Source organism: Girardinichthys multiradiatus, chromosome 21 (assembly GCF_021462225.1).
Source record: "Girardinichthys multiradiatus isolate DD_20200921_A chromosome 21, DD_fGirMul_XY1, whole genome shotgun sequence".
NCBI lineage: Eukaryota > Metazoa > Chordata > Actinopteri > Cyprinodontiformes > Goodeidae > Girardinichthys > Girardinichthys multiradiatus.
Genome location: NC_061813.1, coordinates 30,242,243 through 30,255,980, shown reverse-complemented (window position 1 = coordinate 30,255,980; position 13,738 = coordinate 30,242,243). Strand labels below are relative to the sequence as shown.

The 13,738-nt window shown below is 39.3% G+C and overlaps 1 protein-coding gene across 5 annotated transcripts in view; it reads left to right on the top strand.

Annotated features, from left to right (window-relative positions):
• The first annotated feature begins 2,389 nt into the window (after positions 1-2,389).
• The window catches only part of asap1b (ArfGAP with SH3 domain, ankyrin repeat and PH domain 1b), a 73,890-nt gene continuing 62,541 nt past the window's right edge, over positions 2,390-13,738 (top strand). For 3 of the 5 annotated variants that reach the window (XM_047349313.1, XM_047349312.1, XM_047349311.1), the window contains exon 1: positions 2,392-3,261. In XM_047349313.1, the coding sequence (XP_047205269.1) occupies positions 3,136-3,261 (126 nt within the window). In that variant the 5' untranslated portion in view covers positions 2,392-3,135. Of the gene's footprint in view, positions 3,262-13,738 lie in introns of all 5 variants that reach the window. The other 2 variants (XM_047349310.1, XM_047349309.1) reach the window with 2 other exon arrangements.

Here is a 13,738-nt window from a genome sequence, read left to right as displayed (position 1 = left end):
ATAAATCTAGATAAATAAATATAAAATTAATAATGTTGCAATACATTGCACAACAAAACCAAGAGAGTGAGGGGTGGATACCTGGATTATAAAACAAAAATTTACGCAAACACAAGCCAACCAGATTCAATAAATGTTTATATTATTGAAAAGTTAATTTATTTCAGTAACTCAGCTCACTTAGTAAAACAGAAAAAAACACGACATTTATGATCAGAATAATACAGAAAACTAATTTAACACAAAAATGTGGGCCTAATGAAAAGTGTATTCAATACAATGATTTAAGCAGATAGGAAAGACAGAAAGAAAGAAAGAAAGAAAGAAATGTTGCTCTTTGTTGATGTTCTCCAGGGATGGAGGTGGCTAAACATTAACGCCACTGCGCTGCTCTCCTTTAAAATGTTTTGTGTTTTAATGTTTTAACCGGCAGCTACGTCACAGCTCAGTCTTTAGATGTTCCGGCGCAACAGCACCAATTTCCACATCTGTGCCCTTCTTTCTTTATTCTTATGAACGTCGTCTTCCCTTGCGGACCGATGGTCAGAGCGAATCCCTCTGCAGTCAGAGAATCCGGAGCGCGCATGCGTGCTATGGCTCATCGTCCGCCGTCAACCAGGCGAAGTGGGTGGGAAGAAAATAGGTCAAGATGGCGCCAACGCTCCAAAACAAGAGAGGGTTGGATTTTCTAAATAAAAGCATAGTTTAAATCATTCCAATTCAGCTTTAGTGCCGCGAAAACAATTCTCCTTAACAGATTTATCTTGTTTTTGCTTGTTTGTCACAACCAAATGTTAAGTAACAAATCCTGTGTTTTTTTATGACAGGACATGATATATATATATATATATATATATATATATATATATATATATATATGTAAGTCTACATATCATGACAGGACATGATATATAGACTTACATTAAGGCTGTTAATCAGCCATTGATTGAAATAAGGTGTGCTGAACCAGGGACAAATCTAAAATCTATAATTGATTGAATCATGAATTCTGCTCTCTAGCAGGAAACCCTGATGGAGAATGTCCTGCTATCAGTCTGTGACCTTACGTTCAAACACAAGTGGGTTTGTTCAGCAAGTCTGCCTCTGAATGGCTAAATATTAAGGTTTTGGAGTGGCCTAGTCAAAGTCTTGATTCAAATCCAACTCATATGCTATTGTGTGACTTTAAATAGGTTTTACATGCCCAAAACACTCCAATATGGCTGAATTAAAAAAAACTGCATAAAGAAGTAGGACAAAATTCCTTCGCAGTGATTCAAAAGACTGATTCCAAGTTATCAGTCATTTACCAATTCTTTATTACTTTCACACATCTTTTTAAATTTATTCCATACACCATATGTGTAACAAAAATCCTCACGAATTTTCAAACCAAAAGGAAATAAAAGAATAGATCTCCCAAAAGTCCAGTTATCTTAGAAAGTCTGACCAAAATGGTGAAGATGCACTTTAAAAACCCCCGAAACAAAACAACTCAAACATGTGAATACTCCAGCTGACCATCTAATCCAACATATTGTTTCTGCATTCCAATGATTACACTTTAGTGTGGGGATGGACAATGTTATATTCTATACATTATGTTGGAAAATTTTTGGAGATATAATTTGTTACCCTAAAAAAATAATAAGAAATTCTAACTAATGAAATTTTAAAGCTTCAGACTGATTATATATTTTGAATTCAATATTTTGCTGTTCAAACTATTCTTTCACCCACTGATGCCGTAACAGCATTAATAAATACTTTGTTTATGTTTAAAAATAAAGTTGACTTTAATCATTATTAACTAGTGTTTAGCAGCACAATCAAAGTACTTCATGTAACTGGTAATAAAATTTTTACAGTAAAAATGCTTCCAAGGCTCTAGATATCCAACTACCATGCTTTTCATATGACTCTAATGTTCACACATTATACATCAAACAGTGCTACTAATTGTTTATATTTGTTTATATCTGCAGACTAGGTGGTTGCACCATCAAGAAAGTTATTGCAGAAACACAAGTAACCATGTCAATAACAAAAAGTTTATTACAGAAAAAAGAACCATACAGTCGGAGTAAACTTAATTTCATATATAACACTTTATATATTAGTGATCAAAAGTTCTTTTTACTTTTGCCAAGGTATCACTTCTACAAACAGTGCTGGCTCTTATAGTATTAGCTCTCTGGGCTGACCCCCTTTCAGTCACCTCACAAACATATAAACGAGTATGAGAAGTATAACATATAAGATCAAAAATTAAAAACGTATGGATATATATAGATAGATAGATAGATAGATAGATAGATAGATAGATATAGAGCTATCGCCGACTCTTATTTTGAAACTCTTGACCGGAAGTATCCCTTTGTCAGACCGTTATCTTGACTCTGCCTCCTTTCTCAGCTCTAAACGCGGCCGAGCAGCAGGAGAGAGTGGCAGTGAATGTGTCCGAGGCGCAGTTTAGCTCTTTAGAAGAAGAAAAGAAAAAAAAAAAAAAAAAAACCTCTCCAACTACGGCAGAAGAAGAGAGGACCAAACCCCGGAGCAGATCCTCACGACCTCCGCTCATCCTGGACTATGATAACCCCCAAACAGAGGCTGGTAATAACGGGACGTTGTATTTGTTTGACGACAAGCGGCTTATTGCACATCTGTAGAGCTTAATGAAGGCATCCGCTATTCTTTACGGGTTTTCCTCCGACGTTTAGCCACAACACTATTTGTAAACGCGTCGCTTTTTAGACGTCCTTTGAAGAGAAAAATAAAACACTCATCGCGGGGGGAGCTAGCTTGTTGAGAATTGTGCTAAAAAAAAATCCTCCTCCCGTGGCCTTTGGAGGACAGTGAAGTCATTTGAGAAGGAGAAGAAGAAGACACGTCCAGATCATCATCCCTGATAGTTTTACACAGTTCTGCGGAGGGAAATAAACGGCGCTGGGTTTTCCATCGGTTAGATCCAGACTCCATCGGCTTTCCAGACTCCAGATCGTACATGGTTTTGCTTTTCTGAACCGTCATCTCCGACCCTTTTGTGGGCATTTACCCCCCGACCCCCCTCCCCTCACTCTCTCTCTCTCTCTCACACACACACACACACACACACACACACCGTTAAATTAAAGGATGCCGGATCAAATATCGGTGTCCGAGTTTCTCTCGGAGACCACAGAGGATTACAATTCCCCGACAACGTCCAGCTTCACCACCCGCATGCAGAGCTGCAGGAACACAGTGAATGTGCTGGAGGAGGTAAGGAAGCACGGGAAAAATATTGTTCTGTTTATTTAACCTCAAAAACACTCATTCTCAGCTATGATTTTCACTGCTTTCATAAATACACACCATGCAGCTCATATAGGATGCATGCAATCCACAGTAGATGATCATGTTTGAGAGCATTTCACAGATGCATGGTGATGTTGCTTAACAGGCAATCAGGAAAGAAAATAACCGCACCTGTTGCTTTAAAAGCGCCCTTTTTAACCATTAAAGCCCCAAACCTGGAGCACCTATAAAAACATCTATATTATCAAATGGATTCAGTCAGATTTTTCCTCTTTACTTAATCTCTTTTATCTGAGGGAATCTTTCAGCTCTGTCTATGTGGAGTAATGATATAATAGAGGATGAGGATGGCTTTTGTTGGAGGAGTGAAGGGGGGAATGGAAGGATGTGCACTCAAGGCCTGCAGCTCTCTGTGTTCAGGATTACATAACTCAGGGCTTTGGAGTGTGCTGCCAGGCTGTAGCTGGACGTGTGTGTTTGTGTGACAGAAAGACCTATTTTAGTCGCAGGCAGTCAGATGTGGATCCCTTTGCTTTCATGCATACAGGCAGGCTTTGAGTGCATTTTAAAGCAGGCTCATTTATGTTTTAGAAAAGCGGCTATATTCGGGTCAGGCAGGTGGGGGTTTGTGTTCGCATGTGTTTTTCCCAGCCTTCCCTGCCATGATTAAATGGAGCATCGTACCAGGAGAGCAGCACACACCTTCGCTGTCGTCCTCTAATTCCAAAATGGGACTCAATCTTTGAACAACTGCATGACCAAATTACATCAGGGTTGCAGTATTTAGTGTAATCTCCCATGTAAGGGAGCATGAGCTGTAAATGTGACACCCTATTTCCATTTGCAATGCTTCAAATAGAAATTAAATCCAGCATAAGCTGGAGGGAGAGCGTGGATTGAAAGTTTTCGCACTCCTTGGAATTTTATTTTTACAACCACAGACTCCAGTGTTTTTCATTGGGATGTTATGCAATAGACCAACACAAAGTAGCACATTATTATGAAGGGAAAATGGTGCATGGTTTTAATACTGCAGTTTGCATATATTTTCAGCCTTCTTTACCATGATACCCTGAAATAAAATCCAGTGCAGCCATTTGCCTTCAGAAGACACCCAACTGGACTTTTCCTGTGTGTAATTTAATCCCAGTATAAACCATGCTGTCCTGTCAAGACCTCAGGTTTGTTAGAGAACACGAGTAAACCAACGGCGATCATGAAGACCAAGGAACACAGCAGCCAGGTCAGAGAAGAAGTTGTGAAGAACCTTAAAGCAGGGTCAGGGTATATAAAACAATATCTCTCAATCCATCATCTGAACATCGTAAGAGTATGGAACTACTGGAGAGCTACCAAGACATGGTGGCCACCTAACCACACAGGCAAGATAAGGAGAGTATTAATCAGAGAGGCTGCAAGGAGGCTCAGATAACCTTGGGGGAGCTGCAGAGTCTGGAAAACATTTAGTCAGAAACTCCACAAGTTTGGTTTTAATAGAAAAGTGGCATAAAGAAAGCCATTGTTGAAAGAAAGCATAAATAAGTTCCGCTTGCGGTTTGCAGTACGAGCAGGGACAGGGATGCTGGTCAGAGTGGAAGGGAAAAGAATGGCAGTAAATGCAAGAAAAATCTGGAAGAAAACCTGTTGGAGGCTGGAAAACTCTGGAGACTAGGTGGATGTTCATCTTCCAGCAGAACAATGACTCGAAACATAAAGACAAAGCTGCAGTGGAATGGGTTGGATCAAAACATCTGCATGTGTTAGAGTGGTCCAGTCAAAGTCTAGATCTAAATCCAACTGAGAATCTGTGGCTAAACCTGAAAATGTATGTTCACTGATGCTCTCCATTTAATCTAACTGAGCTTGAGATGGAGCAAAGAAGAATCAGAATGTCAGTCGCTAGATGAGCGAAGCTGGTAGAGACAAATGACTCTCAGCTGTAACTGCAGAGAAAGTTGGTTCTGGAAAGTAATGACTCATGGGGGTGAAAGCAAATGCAGGCCCCACTTTTCAGATTTTTACTTGGGAAGAAATATGCGTTACTTTATGCTGTTCTGTCACGTAAAATCCCTTAAAATACATTAAAGTTTGTAACATAAAAAACGTTGAAAAGGTCCAACGGGTACAGCTACTTCTGAAAGGCGCCATCTAACCATCTCATTTCAGTTTATTTTGCCATATTTTTAGAAAGTCTTCCCAAAAAGCAGAGTCAGGGCTGTGTTTATCCTCACTCTGAGTCTGCTGACTTTTAACAAGGAGAGGGCTCGCATCATGAATCACCTCCCTGGCTCCGTGCCTCTGATCCGGAGAGGCTGCTGCAGCACAAACGAAAAACATCTGTCGGACAGGGCCGCCATGTGCGCGGGGCTTCAGTAGCCACTCTGGAATTTCTGCAGAGATCACATGACGGGGAAGACTATTATGCTGGCACTAAACAGAAAAGAAAGAGCAACATCCTCCTGGGAGTTTGAAACAAAGGCGAGATGCGCCTGAATAACGTTCAGAACGGGATACACCCGGATGAATGAACACTGCTGGATCACCGTCACTTTTATAAAATGAACCGTCCTGTTAGATCATGGACCGAGCAGAGCTGGTCCCCGACGAAACGAGAGGCACCTTTGCCCAAAAGTGGAGTTTGCCTAAACTCTAAGCTCCCACCTTTTTGCTTTGCTCATTTCCTTGGTATGGTGACAGGGTAAATTATGCAAAGGTGTGGTATGAATATTTAATACTGAAACCTGAGGTGGAGATTTGAGCCAGCAGGAGAGGTGTCATTCTCCCTGTGCTTTCACTGAGTCATCAGGAGGAAACGAAAACAAGCTGCTGCAGCGTCATGTCATCTTAATTCACCTCTATAAAGATAGACGCTCTGCCTTAAACAAAGGAGACGGGGTTGGAGTGGGGGGCGTCATCGGGGGGGTATTATACGTGTGTTTGCTGTGTGGGTGGCAGACCGGAAGCTGGAGGATGTGTCTGGGTTTTATTTTTGATGTCATCTTTGGTGCAAAGCTAATCGTCGTGTTGTTCCCAGAGAGCGCTTGGTGGGAAAAAGATTATTCTGTTGGTGGATTTAGAGATGATTGCTTTGTTTTGTCTGATTCTGGACATAATTTATGTTTCCATCAGCAGGGTTTATGCCCTGTTAAGTCTGAGGGAAACTGCAAAACCTTGTAGTTTTTGTTCTTTCTTTTTCAAAAATGTGCATCAGATGTAAAATTTGAACTTCTCAGAATCTTGGAAAGTCGCTTGAAATTCTTTTTTAAAATGAAAAATTCAATAGTTTTTGACAGCTGTCAAGCCGTTGCTGCTCATTGTCCAGTTTATAAATTTTTATGTAAAATGATGCAGAGAAAACTAGGAAGATGTTTACATTTGAGATATAAATAATTTTTCTGTGTATTTTCTATTTAAATTAGCCTTAATTTTAGTTTTAGTTTTATTTTCTATTTTAGTTTTAACCAACTATTATTTCAATATTTGGTTAAGGGTACCTATTGGAAACATCTGGAATATGATTTAAATACTTTGCAGGTCCAGCTGTTTACAAGAACATTTGTTTTCAGACTTTTTCTGTCCCTATGATCTAATATTTGCATCCATCCGTCCATCTAGTGATCTTTTGGATATATTCCATTGGTTGAAATGAGTCTTAAAATGATTTCCTTCTCTCTGAAAAATAATCAGGTGCATTTCGGGAGCAAAACAAATCCACTGTTATCAGACGGTGTAGATTTATTTAACAGGAAAAGAACAAGTTGTGGCTCTGAGGCTCTCCGTTTTTGCCTGATTTTTTTCTCTCATGTAAGTGGATATCAGCAGCTTGAACTTGTACTTCCCCCTGAGGGGCCATGTAAATGTGTGTCCCTGTACCCCACAGATGGCACTGTGTGTCACTGGGTTTGCTTTTCTCCAAGCCACAGAGAGCCACAGCGGCGATGCAAAGGGGAAACCCTCACTGCGTTGGCATTCCTTGGAGCATGCCTCTCCGCGCCGCATCACATGGACTGGACCAGAAAAAATGTCGACTTTTCACAGTCGTTGTATTCAAGCATGGCCGGGCCTGACCTGAAAGGCAGGGCCTTTTATATATGCCTACCTTTATGTAACTGTCTTTTCAGCCAGAGCACTTTCAGGCAGTGACACTGACTTTGATGCTATTATCTTTCAGAGGAGTAGAATACAAGGAAGGAGGGTTCTCTCTAACCTCTGAGGGTTTCTTGTTTACTCGTAGGAAATCTTCCTCCTCTGTGAAAGAACCATTCATTTAAAAGCTCCAATTTAAATATCTTCATTTTGTAGGATCACACAGATTCTCTGTGGAGCTTTCAACTGATCAAAGCAATGAGAAACAGAAGTTGAGGATGTTGGTTCAAATCCTGGCTGCAGTGGTTTTCTGTAATGCATTGCAATATTTGCACTATTTCATAGTGCTGCACAGTATATTGAATCCTTATTGTCTTTGCAATATCACAATATATTTGACTTCTTGGATGGAGTGCCACCCTTAATGCCCACACCTGATGTATATTTTGGCAAAGTTCAGCAAAACTCCTACAATTACATATTTTCCTGATATATCGTGCAGCCCTGGTAGGCTGTATTATTTCTATTCTGTGCTTTTATATGTATCAGATGTGCCTTCATAGCCACATCTGATACACTTGGCCAAGATGTGGCAGCTCAGGGAGAGTGGTGAGGCATTGTGATGGTGCAAAGGAAAGAGTGTAGTGATGAAAATGTGGGTTAAGCAAAATCAGCATCGTCATCTCAATATCCAACAGCAATATGTCGATGTCATGGATTCCCATTGTTGCGCCGTCCAACTTCTTACGTCTCTGTTCTTCCTCAGAATTCACTTATGTTGAAATGAACTGGTTTCATCTTCGCTCATTATCAACATCCACATCGTAGACTGTTGTTACCACAACCTGGTGGCCCTTAGTGCGGTGCATTCGCTGGTTGAAAAAAGATTGATGTTTTTCGGTCTAAGACAGACTAGTCACCAGTCAGGGCCAATCAAGCCAATTTCTCTGGTTTTTATACAGTGTGTAGCTGCTGGAAATAAAGATCTGCCAAAAAAATGTAACTGCTAAATCAGAGATTCACTGAAAATCTAAATCTGACCATGAACTATAGAAATATAAGTGTTAAATGCAGAGGGAGTGAAGTAACCAGCACTTGATGAAGTGTAGCTCTCTTCTGCAGCAACCCAAATGAGCAGCAGACATTTCTCTGTAGAAAATAGTTTCCTTTTAATCAACTTCTTAAACTGTTTGTGCTTAGTAACTTCCCTCAGTAAAAACTTTCACACTGATGATTGTTGATTTTTGTACGACCTTGTAGCACTCAGTATGTTGCATTCACTAAACAGAAAAAGATTGGATCTTTGAGTTTCCGGCTGACTAGTTACAGGTTGGGGCTAGTAGAGCTAAAAATCGGCCAGTTTCTCCATTTTCTTTTTTTTCCATCTTTACGAAGTTAGCTCTTTTAATTGGCTTTAGTTTTCTTGTAGGGTCCAAAACACCTTCCAGTCAATTCACAAATAATTTCTTATACACATCTTGTTTTTACCAGTTACTGTGGTGCATCTTTAAAATTGTTTTTAAAGAAAAAGATGCATCAAGTCAGGCTTTAAATTGAACATAATTAGGAAACTAAGCCACTTTATCGATGTTGGTTGGTTGATGGGTTTTCTGCACAATGTCAACATTTATTCAGAATTTCATCAGAAAAAAGGCTGATTCATAAAGTGAGAAAGGAGCCACAAGCTCTTGACTCGGCCCAGAGTCATATTTAAAAAAAATTAAATAAAATAATTTCTTATATTTTCTTGGTAAACGTTTTAAGGTGATTCCTCTGCTTATATTTAGATTTTCTTTCTTTTTTGTCTCCGTATATTTTGCATTTGCTACCAATTACACGAGGTGGTGCTTTGTTCACCATATGTTCCCTGTTTAGTTTGTGTCATTCCTTTTGAAGCTTGTATTGATAGCATATTTAAGTTAGAAAGAAATAAAAAGCAGCTTCAGACAAGAAACCGTTATGACTTAAAACTCCCGCAGTGTAGGTTTCATGTTCGACCTTCGCTTGAGGGTCCGTGAACCAGAACAAATAGATGTTTTTGCTTTCTAGAGTGAAATAAAGCCAAGTTTCTGAGCAAAAACCTGACAAAAACACATCATTGTTATAACACAATTATTGTCTGTGTTTATAAAAGGACATTATTCCCTCCCCACACTTTTAATGCACTTACTCATGAAAGATTAGGAAATGCCTTCCATATTAAATCCCTCTTTGGATTCACACATGGGTTGGGTAAAATAGGCTCAAACTAAACCACAATGCCGTCTGTTTACAGTAAAACATTTGTAAGGGTACCCAGAAGGAGATCTGCGTGCTTTTTGGGTCATCGCCTGTACATCCTTTAGTTCAGCAGGAAAACATTGACTATCTATTGTAAAAGCCTCAGGTGATCCGTCTGAAACCCAGCAGCACCTGAGCACGCGTTCCCGATGACACGCCGTCACGTGAGGCTTCGGTGCCGCCATATGACATCCAGGCCGCCAGCGGGGAGTCGACTGCAACAATGGCAGCACAGATAACTGAAAACTGCTGCTTTCTTTTGCATTTGCTCCCCGCATTCACTGCTCTTCATAACCAAGTCTGATCATTAAACACTGAAGAGTACAAATCTTTTAGGGGTGATTTTGATCATTGTTTCGGCTGATAATTCTTCAGTGCCCATTTTGTTTGGCTTCATATTTGCATATGTTTTGCCACTTTAACTTCCCCACCAGCACCACCAGGAAAGGAGGCAGAAAACGGTGAATTGTTCAGAAGGACAGGATGAGCTTTTTTTTTTTTTAATCACGTGCAGCTTTACATAACACATTTGAGTGCGGACTATTTACGTCTTCCCTCTGCAACATTGCAGCTGAGGAGAGCAGCTGTGTCGCAGTCAATTATTAATGAAGTTGTGGCTTTTTATTCATCATCTGTCCCTCATGTCTTCAAACCCAGTGGGTCTCACATAGAAACGGGGGGCATTTATATCCTTTTGCAGAACTACTAACAGGTCATCTTGTGGGCGTTTAACTGTACGTGAAAAAACATTTCAGTTTCATCAGCCTCTCAATTGCATATAATCATAAATTGCTCTCCTGCTGTCTCTTGTTGAGTGTATATATAAAAATGTGTATAGATTTTATTTTACTACATGCATGTTTTTTTATTTGTGTGTATTTTATATGAAATATGTAGATGTAAATTAAAAATCTAGTTAAATTTCAGAATTTAAAATTCAGAAGTACAAATTTAGGTACATTTAGCTAGCAGATAAGCCTGGCCTCGTTTACTTTCACAAATCACAATGTTTAATTTTACATTTAATGTTAAAATAGAAGTGTTGGTGAAACTGTAACCATGGAGATTACAATTTGTAATCAACTCCCAACTCAGCAAGATTTTTAAGATATGTTTTCGGCAGTAGTGTCCTTTATTTTTATTTTTTGACAGTAGGCAAACAGGAAAGAGGTGTAGAGAGAGGGGGAGACATTAGGCAAATGTCGCCGGGTCCTGGACTCGAACCTTGGACAGCCGCTTCGAGGACTGTAGCCTCTGTCTATGGTCGCGCGCTTAACCCCTACACCATCAGTGCCGTGCCCACTCATTTTCTTGTGCTTTTAAAACCGTTAAAGACCAGCAGAGCTACACGTTTGCAGCTAGAAATTTAGAGGATTACCGGCTGCAATAAATATTGACATTTTAATGCAAATAAGCACCCCCCAGCCTTATGATTAACCAGGAAAGGGCTAATATGAACGGTTGATCAGAAGAGAGACACCTGTAGAGAACTGAGCCATTGTGCCGTTAAGTTTTGACAGTGAAGATTTTATCTTTTTATTATAAACAAAGCATCAGTTTGATCTGGTTTTTGGTCATATCAACAACTGGGTGAAAATGCAGGACACCAGCCTCTGAGGACCAGAGTTGGCCACTTCTGTATATTAAGTAGGTAAAATGTATTTATATTGTGTTTCTCACAGAGACGGCTCATAATTTTACAAGTTAAAACGTGTAGATCTACGTTTACCATATAAACATAAGAAATACAGATATAACAAATAATAACCTGGTAAAAAAACACCTATGTTTTACAAAAATCAAAAATGTTTGAGCAAGATAGGTTAAATAAATCTGAAAACAAAAGATAAGCATATTTTGTAGAAAATAAAACTTGTCTACTGTATAGTAGACATCTTTGTCAAGGTATGTCTGCTTCATCAGTGTTCAACCCTGCCAGCATCCTTAAGCTACACCTTTAAAGACTCATTGGAGTTGTCATAAACAGTCAGTATCTTACCTGTAGCAGTGCGCCGTTGTACAGAGAGCTTGGGGCCTCGCAGCCAGTTCAGTCAGTTAATATAGCAATATGGACAAGAAATGAAAAATAAAATACTTAACGTTTCTTTAAACTGCAGACAAATTTTGAGATTGTGTATTGTTTTAGATAAATGGGTGCCTCTCTGACTAGTTGTTTACTTTAGTAGCTGTTAGCCTAAGTTTATTTTAGCCTGATTAATTATTAGCTGGAGTGGATGTTTGATTTGGTATCTATTAGCCTGGTTAGCCTTTAGCACGAGTGGTTGTCAGCTTTGGTGGCTAGTAGCCTGATTAGCTGAGTTAGAATCTGCCTGCCTGAGTAACCATTAGCTTCAGGAGCTGGTAGCCTGAGTTTCTGTTAGCCTTAGTAGCTGGTAGCAGGAGTAGCGGATACCTGGGTGTGGTTATCTTTGGTGGCTTTGGTGACTATTAGCTTGAGTAGCTGGAATTCTGATGTTAGCCCAAGTCGTTGTTAGCTTTGGTAGCTTTTAGCCTGACTAGCTGGTAGACTGATGGGCTTGAATGGCTATTGGTCTAAAATGTTATCTTAAGTGGTTGTTCGCTTTGGTTGCTGTTAGCTTCCATAGCTGTTTAAGTTGCAGTTCACTGGAGTAGCTCTGAGCCTTACCCTCTGACCCTTGTGGTCAAACGCTATGATTAGCATACTTATGAGTTCATTACTTTTAGTGTATCAGAAATTTTACTACTACACATTGTCAAAATTGTATTAAGGGTAATGACTAATAACTTATGTTTTACATAGTGAGCGAAGATGTTTTTTCACTTTGGCAACAAATAAATTTCCTGATTACCTAGGACAAAATTGTATTTACTTATGTATTTTTTAAATTATTGTAAGCCATTCCAATAAATAATTGGAGTTTAAATTGAACCAAACCACTTAAACTTGTGAAGATTTGTGAAACCAATAGTTTTTCTTTAATATATAGAGACTCTAAGATCAAATCTTGAAATATCCTTTAATAAGTACCTTTTTTTCTTGGCAGTACTGGATTGTTTTGAGCGTATGTAGTTATGGTTACTGAACATGTGATCTCAGAATAACATCCCAGCATTTAAAAGAGCATTCAGTTTAGGCAATACTTCTTTAAACGTCTCTTCTAGCTCTAATAAGAATTTGTTTTGGTCTGTCACAGCAGGAGGTGAGGCAGCGTTGTATTACTTGTCGGCTTGTTTGCTGAAATCTGATAATTGTCTGCAGGCCACAGCTGTTGGCTTACCTTCCTCCCACAGCTGCACTGCGTATATCATCAAGGGCCATTAGCTGGCAGCGGATTAGCTGTGGACCAGACGTTCCTCTGGCGTTCTGATCCTCTGCTGTTCCCTCAGATTTAGGTGAAGAAGAATGGGTCAGTGTTCACATCTGTCTGCAGACATTGCTTACATGGATGGGTTGTCTCAAAGTAATGTGTAAGGAGAGTAGCATGTATAACTGGAGATAACTTGGCATTGTACTTGCTTTGTTATTCTGAATGTAGCATTAGGGTTATCACTGTTGATTTTGAACCTTTTTTTAAGTATTAGTTTATACAAAGAAGTCAGTCTTTTCATTTATATTTGTACATATATATTCTCCTCTCTGTTTGTGTGTGCGTGCGTGTGTGCTGCATGTATCAATGTTTAGCGTATTAGTGAGGGTACATTTAGGAAATTCACACCATGGCTACTGTATGTTTTTGTCTTTATGATGTGTGAATCATGGGGCAGCATAATGTATTTTTCTTTTTTTGTGAAAATATTTCTATTGAATGCAGCAGCTGTTACGGTGTGTTACAATTGGGCTAAATCACATTTCCCAATGTTTACCCATAGGTTTTGATATGTATTTGGGCCTTTTTATTTAGTGTTGAGCTGGTGTTTGTATAGTTTTTAGCTAAAAAGTGAGACATCACGTCAAGTAGCCGATTTTCTATGTATTCGTTGCTGATGTTGTTTCCTATGCATTGCTGTGAAAAAGTGTTTCCTCTTTACAGATTTCTGTTTTCGCTTTTGTGTCACACTTAAATGTCTCAAACCATTTAACCAGTTTTAGTAT